The 14,132-nt window shown below is 32.8% G+C and overlaps 1 protein-coding gene across 2 annotated transcripts; it reads left to right on the top strand.

Annotated features, from left to right (window-relative positions):
- The first annotated feature begins 2,944 nt into the window (after window positions 1–2,944).
- On the top strand, window positions 2,945–9,202 carry LOC146935657 (transglutaminase family protein). Of its 2 annotated transcripts, XM_085750784.1 has the most exons (9): window positions 2,945–3,212; window positions 3,396–3,516; window positions 4,468–4,752; window positions 6,702–6,758; window positions 6,855–7,064; window positions 7,784–7,902; window positions 7,996–8,093; window positions 8,201–8,325; window positions 8,575–9,202. In XM_085750784.1, the coding sequence occupies exons 1-9, from the start codon at window positions 3,118–3,120 to the stop codon at window positions 8,740–8,742; spliced, it is 1,278 nt and encodes a 425-aa protein (XP_085606910.1). In that variant the 5' UTR covers window positions 2,945–3,117; the 3' UTR covers window positions 8,743–9,202. The 2 variants fall into 2 exon arrangements, with proteins under 2 accessions (XP_085606910.1, XP_085606911.1); XM_085750785.1 differs by lacking the exon at window positions 3,396–3,516.
- The last annotated feature ends 4,930 nt before the right edge of the window (window positions 9,203–14,132 follow it).

The following is a 14,132-nucleotide window of genomic DNA, read 5'->3' as shown; positions in this document are numbered from 1 at the left end:
TATTTATTTATTTACATCTCAACGATTCCTTCTCATAGGTTGATAGCAGAATATGAAAATAATATTTGTAGTTTTGTATAAAAAAGAGTAAGAACCCTTTCTTATTAAATGCTATGACTACAAGATATCCGAGTTGTTTTCTAAATTTACCCGTCATATGTAAATTTAGAACATGGGATGGAATAATAGAGTTGTAGTTATGGCTTTGTCTACCATTGCATGGTTTGATAACTTATTATATGATATTTCTATAAATACTTGCATTGCAGTGTTGCATATATTCTATTTCAAGACCCTCAAAATGTCGAAAGGGGCTATCCTCGAACTCAGGGGCGGATCTCTATTGAGACCCCCAGGTGCCGTGGCACCCCCAAGTTTACTATATATATAGTATTATCCATAATACAGCAAGAAATTTCCAGTTGTTCTAGCGGATAGGGGGTGCTTTTACAGTCTAAAGGTTGTGTGTTCGACCCTTTAGCCAGTATATTTTTGATATTTTCTTGTGCATTTTTAATATTTTATCTTAATATTTTATCCCAAGGAGAATCGAATTTTTAATATTTTATCAAAAAAAACGTTCCCAAGGATTATCAAAAAAAAAAAAACGTTTCCAAGGAGAATCAAACACGCAACACAATGCTCATTTAAAGCAATTTCAAACCACCAGATCACTTATTATTGTATGTTATTACTTGAAATATTGTAATATATAAACGTTCATTAAAAGTGGAGTATACAATAGCATTTGGCACCCCCAAGAAAATAAGTGAAGATCCGCCACCTATGAAGCACGGATACGGACACGGACACCGGAAACGACACGGACATTGACACGCCGACACAGCTAATAATTTGAAAAAGTCACATAATTTAGTGTAATTACAAGTGTCGGTGTCGTGTCGGTGTCGGACACGACACGTGTCCGACACCGGGACACGTCTAATCCGAGGAGTGTCTGTGCTTCATAGTCCGCCACTGCTCGAACTGAATGGAACAAGATATGGTGGTGAATGTTTGGAAAGGGGTTATATATGGAATATGCATTACACCCATACCCTTATATATGAAGAGTTCTGTGAGGCCTATATAATCAAGCGCAAGCTGTAGAGCTGTATGTTTACAATCTCTGATGTAAATATTGGAAGCATGCATGCATTGTTTTTGGCTTTGTCCGATAAAATTGGATAGTGTTCGAGGAGAAATAATCTGCTCCATGACACCAAAGTTTTAAAAATCTTTTAAATATATTTCTATTTGTTGCTAACTAATCATTCTATAAGATAGTTTGCCAATATGGAAAGTCTTCTAGGGTAGATCCATGACTAAGTTTTGGTGTGGCTGAAAGAACGGTGTCACAAAAGTTTGTCCAATAAAATTAAAGTTTATGTACTATTTCACCTTAAATAACAATTTAGGAGTTTTATTTGGCCTAGTTTTATTAATCCAAGTTCATTTATAAAGTTAACAATTGCTAAATAGAGCAAAATGAGCCACCAGTTTCCTTTAACATTTAATGTTTATATACATGCTTCATACTTAAATAATTTTAAAGAAACACTTACTAAGGCGGGAAATAAAAATAAACAAAGTCGTGGTAGACGACGAAATCACAAAAACAAACGAAAGGAAACTGAAAATATGTTAAAATCACTTATTTAACTAGAGGAAGAAATACAATTCGGATGAGTGATTTTAGGCAGAGCCGTTCCGATAAAATAGGAGGCCATGTTCAAATATTAAAAAGGACCCCAATGGAATAACAAGATTTTTTTAAGCAATAGTAATCATTTATTTAAGTTGTAAATAACATCAAAAATAGTCATTCTTATAAATTAAATTGTAGATTTGATAAAAAAAAAATCATAATAGCCTAATAGTTGTGTATGTAATAATTGAGACAAATATTTGGTTCAAATTTACACAAATGCTCGGGATTGAACATCAAGATCAAACCTAAGTGCATTCTATTTTACCACCAAACCATTACAAGGTGTTTATTAATTTTTTATATTTTATTATATATACTTGACACTTTTGGATGTTATATTTGAAGCAAAAAAAAAGTTTGAGGCTCCTAAAATTGCGAGACCCGACACCATAGCTCACCTTACGCTTGCCAAGGGCCGGGCCTGATTTCAGGTCAAAATTGACCCTAAATTATCCATCTTTGGTAGATCAAGAAGAACAAAAGTTATGATAGTTAAGGTTGAGAGAGAGGGGAAAAAATTTATGTTAACAAATAAACTAATTGTATTAGTGTTGAAAAATATTAAGTTGTTCAGGAAAAAACACAAATACAATTTTAATATTTAAAAATGATAATTTAGGATTTTGACAAAAAAAATCGGAGGATAATTTTTATCAATGTAATATGTTGCTTTTAGACATCTCTCCCGTTCCCTCCAAAAAAAAAAACTTTAATTTGGAGGAAGCAAAAAATGTTATATTTCCCCTTCCCTTCCTTCCCCTCTCCCCCTCCTTTCTTAAAAAATTGAACAAAACAAACTTAATTAGAAATATTCCCTCCCTATCCTTTCAAAATTCTCCAACCAAACGGACCTTAATATGAAGTCGGTTATATAGATTAAATTTAAGTAAAATATTTTATCATAAATCATATTTTGATCCAATTTTTTTTTTCAAAACTTATGTTTTTAAGACAAATTTTAATTTATAGATTCTTTTTTTTTTTGCTTTCGCACCGGTTTCCGACCCACCAAAGGTTGACGACTAATCTGACTCATACGTAGAGGCATGCACACTGATCAAACGTTGTTCTCACTGGGAATTGAACCGGGTATTCCCCAAGTACGTCCTTGGAGGGAGCTCCTTGCCACCGGAGCCCAAACAACTTGGTTTATAGATTCTTCATCATGGGATAATGCCAATAATTTTTTATTTTTTTTTAATAAAAGCCAATAATTATCTCATGAACCTCCACATGTTTTTTCTCCTCATCACTAAACTCTGATTCTCTATCTGGCTATAAACAAAACAACTGTTTCAAACTCTCAACTATGTCTTCTCTTCCCACAACCTCTTTCTTCTCTACATTCTCCAAATTCCAATTTTGCCCTCCTTCATTTTCTTATTCATCCCCTCGTGTGATATGTCATGGAGGCTCCAACGTTCAACACGCGGCAACTGACCTCAAGTTCTTCTTGCATGATGCTCTTGATGCTTCTGGAATTGATACTGCTCATGCCAGAGTAAAAAACTCATGTCTTGATTCTTCAAATTTTAAGATTGTTTTTGGTTTAATGAATTGTTTTATTTGTTTAATTTGGATGTTTTGATTTAATTCATGTTAAATGAAGCTTGGAAACATGTAGAATTTGTCATCCTGTAATGGTGGATTTTTGTTTTTTAATTTGAAACATCTCAAAACACAGGGACACTGACACGTCGACACGGATAATAATTGGAGAAAATGACATGATTCAGTGTAATCATATCATACGTCAGAGTTGGACACTTACACGTGAGACACCGGACACACCTTTGATCATAAGTGTCGGTCCTACTAAGATTTGAATTCATTTCAAGTTATGAACATTAGTATGTTATTTTTTATTTATTTATTTATGAGTTTGAGTTTTAAAGTTTGCTTTTCTTTTCATTTGTTTTTTTATTTCTTGTCATTCAGTTTATTTTTCTTTTTTTCCATGCTATGAAACACTGATACAGACACGTAGATACTGATAATAATTGAAGAAAATTGAAGTGATTGAATGCAGCTTTGTGGCATCACATGTCAAACACCAGATACACCTTTAATCTCAAGTGCCAGTGCTGCAGAGATTAGATTTATTGAATAAAGGGCAATTTAATATAGTATAATGTATTTAAGATGGTGATAGTATGTTACTTTGTTTGGACGAAAATTTGTTTTGTCCTAATTTGCTTGGTTTTCTGTAGTGGGTGTATTACAGGTTATGAGTTTCCTTATTCCATTTTTTGTTTAAACTTTTGTTTAAACTTTTTTTCTTTTCAAAATGTTTGATTCATGAAGGAAATGTGTTTACTCTGATTAGTTATGGTACATGTTTGAAAAATGGACTTAATGGCCTCAAGTGATCCAAATAGAGAAAAGACTTGTTTGTTGATGTTATTGATGGATTCTTTAGTTTGTCGTGTTAATTACAATCAATGGTTCTAAATTGTAATTGAGGTTGAGGATATGTTGCAAATCTTGATATTGAGGAAAAATGTGGGCAATTATGGCCAATGGAGCCGTACTTGCGTTGCGATGTCATTGCAAAAACCTCTAAAACTGTTATATTGCGGCCACAATTTATGCTGCAAACTGCAATTTAGAACTATTCACACACCTGCAGCTTGGTGTGATGGAAGATGGTTAATCTATATGCTTTTGAAATTTACAAGTTTTCATTTGGTTCTGAACTTCAGGATTCGATACTGAATAATCTTAATTTGTTGAGTGGTTGATTTATGAATGAGCAGGAAGCCAGGGAAGGATTCTGTTCACAGATTAAGAGACTTACTGATATTGAGAAAGAAACCAGCATTTGCATTAACAGGCATGTTGATTTGGGTAGAACTGCTCTCTATATAGCTGCAGAAGATGATTCTCTGGTATCACATTCATCGGTACCACTTCCTGTTGATGCCTTCGTTTCAAGATTAGATGATCTTTCAATGGACTACTGTCCTCACTACACCCCTTCATATGATTCATCGCCCGAGAAGTTTTTAGAGAGCATAGAAAGATTTTTGTATGTTCACAAGGTATGTAATTTGATTTCATATTCCTAGCTGTATGCTTGTTTCATTTTGTTTTAGAGTCTAACATTGCATAAGATATGCCCTGAAAATGAGTTACAAACGGGAAACATATTTCACCTTACAAGTCAATTTTGTATGATTGAGATTGGCCCAACCTAAATTTAAGATGATATCAGAACCTATCCAAGATGTATTGGGGCCACCTGTTATCAGGCTTCCTCTAGCCACGCTCTAAATCGCACAGTCCTGCGTGAAGGGGTGAGTGTGTTTAGAGTGCACATTGAATGAGATATGCTAACCCAAATTTTAAGACATTTGACTGTGATGTCTGTATTAAGTATTAACCACAAAAGGATTTTGAATTCTGAAGCATTATTTTAGGATACAGATGTTAAGTATCCATATGTTCCTCTAATTGTTTCTTGAGGCTCAAATAGTAACAATTAGGTTCACTTTAGGTTTAAAATTTTAACAAGTGATCAAATTTGTGTAGTTTAGCTGTAAGTCAAATATGTGAATGAGAGAATTCATAAATTGAATTCTAAAAAAATGTTCGAAGAAATTGTAATTGTGTTCTGTTGACTTTTAATAAATTCTCTTTACTTATTGACACGTAATCACAGAGATACCGATAATAATTAAAATGTGATTGAATAGAACTACAAGTGTCACTGTCCGACATTGATTTGTGTCAGACCCCAGACACACCTTCAATCAGAAGTTTCGGTGGTACATAGTTCCTCGGCAATGTTTGCACCATCCTAGTCTCCTTATATTGTGATCTTTCAATGCCAAGTTGATAAGATTATAGGTAGATATTTTGAAGACTAGTTACTTCAATTACGAGCAGACCTCTATGCACAAAACTCTCATAATGCCAAAAAGGGAAAGGTAAAATGAAGGATAACAATAGTGTCTTTAAATAGAGACAGAGAATCCCCACCTGGTTCCATACCTCTTCAAATCATATCAATTCTACTATCCTATTTCTCACTCACTTGTTTCTTCCTCCTAACGTAAACTTTGGCAAACAGCGTTTCAATAATCTTCTGAAAGCTACACTAGATTTCATATTTTACAAGTATTTTCACAGCATTTGTTATAATACCATTCTTATCACTTCAGGAGAAAGGTATAAGATTCTTATGAAATCAATCTTTAAAGTAATAGTTTAAATGTGTTGTGCTACTATTGACCTTGTTAAAATAATAGGGTTTTAGATGTGGAGGGAACAGGAAAAATAGATTGAATTGTGGAGTAGATTTCCCAGACTTTCAACCTTGAGGAAAAGGTTCTTTTGGAAGATGGCAGTACTATTAGCTCCCACCTCAATATTGTTAAACCTCAGAGTCTATACCTAATGTTCTTGATGTCAAGTTAGAAGGAGTTGATATATATCATATAAATGCTTAATGTATGTTGCATGTTCTAGGAATGTGTGCCTATCAAACACAAAACTATACTGATAGAACTCTCCACTTTTGACAAATGGAGATGATCCCTACTCAATTAGAAGTAGTTCATAACGGCAGCCAACTAGGGTTGGCCCAAACTTTATTTTGGTATGTAGTTAATTAGGAAACTTATTATTAAAAGTAATGCAGAGCAGATTTTGGATGTTTTTGAGATTCAGAAACCTAGTGCATTGATTATGCTTTGAGTTTCTATTCTTTTCTTCTAATTAATAAAGTCTTGGTGACATGGTGAGAGCAAGTAAACGTGTGTTGAGTGTGAAGATACGAGTAGTAGCTTTTGGATGGATGTGAGTTGTCACCGTGGAAACTGGAAACTGGTGTTTTTACAAACACGTATGTAATGTGGCAGCTGGCTGCAGAAACTAGATAAACAGAATATGTAATTATAGAATGTATATTCTAGAATAGATTTTCATCAATTTTCACCACATGTAATTTGTAAATAGATTAACTATTTCAAACCTCTGGCCGCAACAGGGTTTCAGAAGAACCAGTGCAAATCTATTGGAGCCACAAGCACTCTATCTTCACTCGGTAATATATTCCACATATTTAATTTCTTTTTGAAAAGAAATTTATGAGTATGCAAGTGGTAGACATTTGATAGATTTACTTTAATGAATCGAGCAGGTTTTGACTCATCGTTCAGGATCACCTGCAATGCTGTCACTTATATACTCAGAAATTCTGAAAATGCTTCGTTTATGGGGCCTTTTGTATTTTGATGCTGAAATTTTCTACCCTCATGATATTTTTAATGTTCCTAAAGGCTATCATAAGCTGAAAAGCAAGGAATCAGACCAAGCACACATAATGACATCAGGGAATCTATTGGTTGAGGTAACATCTTATTACTTGCTCTTCTTTCATTTCCACTATCTGGTATCTTCTCAACTAAAATACCAAATTATGTGTACATTTTTTCTAGTTTTGGCATAAAATGTGCATCTGTGCCATAAGAAGTATAATTGCTCCCGATCAAGCATTGTTGTTGAGTGACTCTTAAAATTTGGGTGGACATAACTCAATCCTACAAAACCGGTTTATAAGATGAGGGAGTCTTCTACAATGTGCAATTCTAAGCACATCCTTCACGCTCAGGACTGGACATTTAGAGTTTGACTCGATGACCCAACGGGTCTTGCCATCTTAAAAATTGGGTTGAGCCTAACTCAACCCTACAAAACCGACTGGTAAGATAAGGGATTCTTAGCTGTGACCGTATTTCACACCTAGGATCTTAGTGGAAAACAAACACCACATAGAACTCACAATAATTTACGTGGTTCGGGACCTCTTGCCTTCGTCCACAGGAGCATGCACCTTGGTTTATTAATTAGGATAATTGTAACTATTATTAATTAGGATAATAAATTGCAGAATCAATGTTTATATGACAGTTGCAGAATCAGCCTCACAGCTTGTAAGTAAATTGTATTTATATGAGAATATTCCAAGAGGATAACAATGTTATCAAACCTCTGAGTTTCATAATATATTCTGCCATATTAAGCTGTTTTAGTTTTCCTTTAGCACTCATGTTAAGTCTATATCTGCAGATATTAAATAATCTGAAGCATGCATTCTGGCCTTTTCATCATGATCATACAAAAACCTTATTTTTAAGGGCAGCACATGCTGCAAACTGTGTTGACAGATCTGATTTTGTTGGAGAAAGGTACTTTTTATTTTGTCTTTCCTATCCTATTTTCTATTTATTTTAATGTAATTAGTTTATGTAAGAAATTGTCTTAAAGTTTGTCAACGGCAGTGGCTCTCAAATTGCTTCAGCTAAGGCTGCTCAACATAGACTGGATCGAGGTGTTTGGACCACTGTGCGCTTTGGCGACATGAGGCGTTCATTGTCTGGTATGAATCTGATCCAGTTTACCTCTCTTCTTTCTCAATACTGTAATGCCTTTGTCAAACTTTCTGATATTTCATTACGATCACAAATATTTCGCCTATTCTTTCAGCATGTGAACGCCTTATCCTCGTTACAAATGATCCAGATGAGCTAAGAGATTACAGCATTCTCCTCTATCATTGTGGATTATACGAGGAGTCGCTACAATACCTGACGAAGTACCAGGAACAAAAGGTACTATAACAATCCTATACAATGCATGAATGATATATTTTTTCCAGATTTGGATCATGTGCAGTAACTGCATCATGTAGTTTTCAATTTCTATCAAAAACCAAGATTGTTTAAAGCGAATCCTATGTAATTTGATTCATCCGAGATCGCTTACTGCGTGAAATGTCGTGGAAATACTACTGCTGCAGGATATCCTGGTCCCTTCTTTCCAAATAAACTGAATGTTATGTGCACCATTCATTTTTGCAGAACTCATCTACACAAGTGCTGACATCATCAGACTCTGAAAGTGACATGGAAGAAGATGCTGCCGTCGATAAACTAATAACGCGATTGAACCTCATCCAGTTGGAGCAAGGATGGAGTCAGCCGTCCGTTGCTAGAAAGTTTCTTGGTAATAACTCTGATCCATGGTAGTTCCTCTTTCGTTTCAATCGCGACAACATCAACGAAGAATTTTGGTCGGCTGATAGTTGAAATGAAAGCTAATAGTTCATGGCAGCAAGTTTTGCTGTGTTTTCTGGACACAGCATTAGACTTTTGGGATATATGATGCTGTAGTCGTTCCAAATAGCTTGCAAGCTCTGTACAATCTTACATGTAAAAACGAGGTTGCAACTTCTGAAGTGAACAAGATTTTCCAACAAATGGAAAGACAACAGATAGATACAGTAAGTAACAACGGTATATTTAGTTATATATTTATACAGGGAGCAAAGGAAAATCTGTACCTATTACCAGTGTTCTTACAGTATAATAATTATGTACTTTTACGTGTATTTCTCCTGTGATGTTCATGTAAATTCTATACCAGCTTTACGCCTTTACCTGATATTACAGTTTATTTATACAGCAAAAATATGTGATTAACAACTTGGAATATATTGAAAAAAATGGAACCGTGAAAGGAAAACATAAGTAGATAGAAAGATTGGATCATCTTTGATTGCTTACTGTTCTGCTCATATTGTTTATATATACACCAGGCAACTGATAGCACAATGTAACAGAAACTTTAACCGAAGCTTCTCTTGTTCTAACTGTTATGTAACTGCTTATAACTACATAATGGTTTTTCCTTGATACCAGACTCAAGATGATTCCTAGTAGTATTAGATGTCGATTATTCGTAGCATGTCTAAGGATTTTTGGAATTTTGAGAAGTAAATTTTTCCAGTTTGATGAAAAGATCCTACAGTGTGGGCAGAATTTGATGAGAATCAACTTCATGAGGCCAGTATGACACTTCTCCCACACTATATAACAATTTATATTTAAAGACAATTTCTTTTCCTGCCCTCCACACCTGGATCCGATTATCAAATCCGAAAAAAAAATGTAAGGTGTCGGAGGGTGTTTTTAACATGTTTTTACACTTTTTGGATTATATAATCTGAAATGACGTAGGGTGCATAAGAAGCTAGTAGGTGGGATAAAAAATTGTCACATTTAAATACTTGGTGTGTTCAACAACTGATATGACCATTGGACATGAAGAACATTGAACAAATAACTAGGCCACAAAAATCTTAAGATCTCAGATTCGATTTTTTTCAGTTTGTCAATTTCGGTGTTTACTTTCTTAAAATTTGAAACTAATGCCTTGTACTCAACATTTGATGAAGACTATTAATTGTGCTGCTTTATATCGATGAACCTTTGAGGTATCGCAATACTTGTTCACATGAGTTGAACAAGTATCAGATTAGAATCCTTCCTACTTAGTGCTCCAAAAAATAATCAAGTGATTTGAATTTGGGAGACCAACTGAATTATATAAGGAGATTTAGATTCAAATCTCAGATACTAACATTTTCTCATATCATATAATAAATTAACTACTAACATTTGCTTAATGAAAAAAAGCTAGATTACTTGTGTGCAAAAATAAAACAAGATTACTTTCTCCTCATTGTAGAACAAATGTTCATAGTCAAATCCGCTTACAAATTAGTCATTAATAGCTTAATTGATATTTGATTGGGTTAATTAAGCAAAGGTCATGTTAACTTGTGCCCTAAGGGCACAAGTTAAGGATCTAAAAAAAGAAATAAAACATAAGTTTTGTATTAAAAAAATAAATTTTTAAACTTTCAAAGTATTAAATGCACAATTTCCAAAAATTAATTTCTATAATTAGCTTTTAAACTTGTGCCTTAAGGGCACAAGTTAACATTTTCCATTAAGCAAATGGTTCCGGTAAATATTCAGAATTTTGTTTTTAGTCCCTATAAAAATAAAATCACATTTCTTAGTCCTATAAAATTTTCCATCAGCATTTTTAGTCCCTATAAAATTTTTTCATCAGCATTTTTAGTCCCTGTCAAAAATTTCCATCAACGTTTTGGTCCCTAAAATGTTTAAGGAAAATGTCGTGGAGATTAAAAAGTGTGATTTTATTTTGTAGAGACTAAAAACAAAACTGTGAATATTTATAGGGATTAAAAACTTAATTAACCCTATTTGATTTGATAGCTCTAGCATACATGCAATTGATTACTGGTCCTTAGTTTCGAATTTGGAGACACAAACGGTGGTAAAAAAAATAATCTGGAGATTATTAAAATAATGCTTGCCAACTATAGCAAAGTTTGTCACCAAAAAAAGTACTTTGATACCAAAATTATGAGATGATTAGTGTTATATTTTTATTTTGAAAAGACTAATATTATGAATAAGATCAATACTAGGCATAAGGTGTACAAATACAAGAGTTAAAAAATTTGTCAGTCCAGAAGAATAGTCCAAAAGCATAGACTACAATAACACTAATTTAAAGCCGAAGAAGACAAAAACAAATAAACTTCACAACCTGATAGTGATACACCTAAACGGAAGCACCAAAACCTAGCACAAGACTACGCACATCAGGAACAAAATCCAGCAGCAAAAAGGCAGAACTCCAAAAATTCACCAATTTATCAAACCGACAACTAACAATATATATATATATATATATATATATATATATATATATATATATATATATATATATATATATATAGGGTTATGTTACAAGACACCCTTTGGTGGTGTCTTTTATCAAGCAACACCTTAAGGTGTGATTTTCACTTTTTAGTTATAACTTTGCTAAAAGACACCTTCATAAAAGTAAGTTGGTGTCTTTTCGCAAAAGTTCATAGAGTAACTTGATAAAAGACACCTTCACAAAAGGTGTCTTCTATCATAACCCATATATATATATATATATATATATATATATATATATATAGAGGACATATCTAATGAGAATGATATTTTTATGTGAGAATATGAGAATGGATTTCTAGCCTTTGGATTAACATTTAATGGTTAAGATTAAAAAGCTCAATTAATAAATGTATATGCCTCTCCGTTTCCTATTACCACGTTCACCTCTTCTTCTTCTTCTTCTTTGTTTTTTTTTCTTTCTTTCTTCTTCTTCTTCTTCCAAAATATACGCTACCTTTTCATGATCAACAACCTTCTTATTTTTTCATTCAAAGAAAATATCTTCTAATTTTTTACATAGATGAATAGATCTCTTTTTCCATGTTCATATTATTTTTTTCTAGTTATCAAGATTGGTTAACAATCACCCAGATTAAAACTCTTTGCAGCCTCACTCATCAATATTTGTGAACCTAGATTCAACATCTTCAAATTAGTGAATCCAGATATAGGTCGAGTCCTAAAGGTAGAAGAGAAATAGAAACAATTTTAAAACCCTAATTCTCAATTTTGGGAATCTGGAAGGATTACTCATAACCTTTTTTTTAACTGGAAAACAAATTAAGAAAAAATGGATTGTTAATGTTGATTTCAAATCCTTCCTTTTTTTTAACTGGAAAACAAATTAAGAAAAAATGGATTGTTAATGTTGATTTCAAATCATTTGAATGTTAATTCCAGGACCAAGGATTTTATGACACCATTACATGGTTATCAACCCCAATTTGTTTTTGTGTCTGGCGGGTGAAGCAGCGGAGCGGTGGGTAACTGGGTATGGCAGACAAAGAGTTGAAGTCTTCATACAATTTTGATTTTATAATTAAGAAGCAAAATGATTTTTATAATAAATCCACTTCATGATTTTGATTGGTATTTTTCTAATGTTTTGTCTTCATATCTCTTGTATAACTGAGAAGCAAAATGGATCTCATTAGAAAGATAGATTTGAAAGTGCACCGTAACCATTAAGTGACTATTTTAATATCAATCGGAGGATTTTAATCTAAAGGCTGAAAATTCATTCTCACATTCTCACATAAAAATATCATTCTCACTAGATATGTCCTCATATATATATATATATATATATATGGGGTTTGCTAGAACACACCCACTAGTTTTTATGTGGAAGTGTTTTAGCAAAGCTACACATTAGGGTGTAATTAACCACTTTTTAGTTATTTACTTGCTAAAACACTTCCACATAAAAACTAGTGGGTGTGTTCTAGCAAATGCCTATAGGATTTGCTAGAACACACGCACTTGTTTCTGTTAGAAGGTGTGTTATAGCAACATACACCTTAGGGTGTATTTAACCACTTTTTAGTTATTTACTTGCTAAAACACTCCCACATGAAAACTAGTGGGTGTGTTCTAGCAAACCCCTATATATATATATATATATATATATATATATATATATATATATATATATATATATATATATATATATATATATATATATATATATATATATATTACGTCCTCGTGAGTTTAGCTCAGTTGGTAGGACAATACATAATATATGCAAGGTTCGGGATTCAAACCTTGTCCACCACAAAAAATAAATAAATATATATATATATATATATATATATTATTACATTCAAATCAACTCATGTTGTTTGCATAGTCTAAATTAAAATTGATTTTTGATGTGTAATTAACAAAATTGGTTTTGATTTTCTTTTTTTAGGAAGTTTTAGTTGCAATTAAAATTAGATATTTTGTTTCTAATAAAAATGATTATTTAAATATATTCTAGTTTTTAAAGAAACTCTTTAAAAAAATTACTAGTGGATCCCTTAAACTTTTGAAAGAAAAAAAATTAATAAATAAGAACATTAAGTAAACAAATTTCTTTGCTCCTCAACCCTCTTTATCTTGTTTTTCTTGCTTTGATAGTAGTTTTTCTTTACACTATGTTGTTTTGTTTTTGCTTGACATGTTGGTTATTGATTGCATTTGATAGTTTTTCAAACTTCTAAGTTTAATGGTGTGATTTAAATTCAACTTCAAAACAATTGGCTTCAACCGCGAGTTAAAAGAGTAAAGAAAAAGAAAATCAAGTGAGCATCATGGGTATTGGTTGTATAATTCAAACTATGAGTCTAGATGGTCATATGGGTTTAAATGGTCATATGAGTCCGGAGGATCATATAAGTCCAGAAGGTCAGTAACCCAGTATAGTACTATATAGGATGCACCACAGAGGATGTGATGGTTATCTAGTATAATGTATGGTTGTTATGATATATATATATATATATATATATATATATATATATATATATATTAACACAAGTTATTAGAGATTAATTGGTTGACAGTTACTATCTAGCTTATGGCGAAAACTGGGAAAGATGATTCATGAAGATGAAGGTTATCTTTGTAGTTCATGATGTGTATGAATACGTCACCAATGGTGTGGGACCACTTCTTGCGTATGCAACAGATGTGCAGAGATATGCGTATATGAAGTTAAAGAAGAAAGACATCAAAACATTGTTTTTCATTCATCTGTGTGTGACGCAAAGGTGTTTGAGAAGATTGCAGAAGCTGCAAACTCCGAGGAAACTTGGGATATTTTGTTGAAG

The sequence above is a fragment of the Medicago sativa genome, chromosome 3 (assembly GCF_051527215.1).
Source record: "Medicago sativa cultivar Bolivia chromosome 3, Bolivia_mono, whole genome shotgun sequence".
NCBI lineage: Eukaryota > Viridiplantae > Streptophyta > Magnoliopsida > Fabales > Fabaceae > Medicago > Medicago sativa.
The sequence above is the reverse complement of the archived record's forward strand: the minus strand, read 5'-3'. Positions and strand labels throughout refer to the sequence as shown.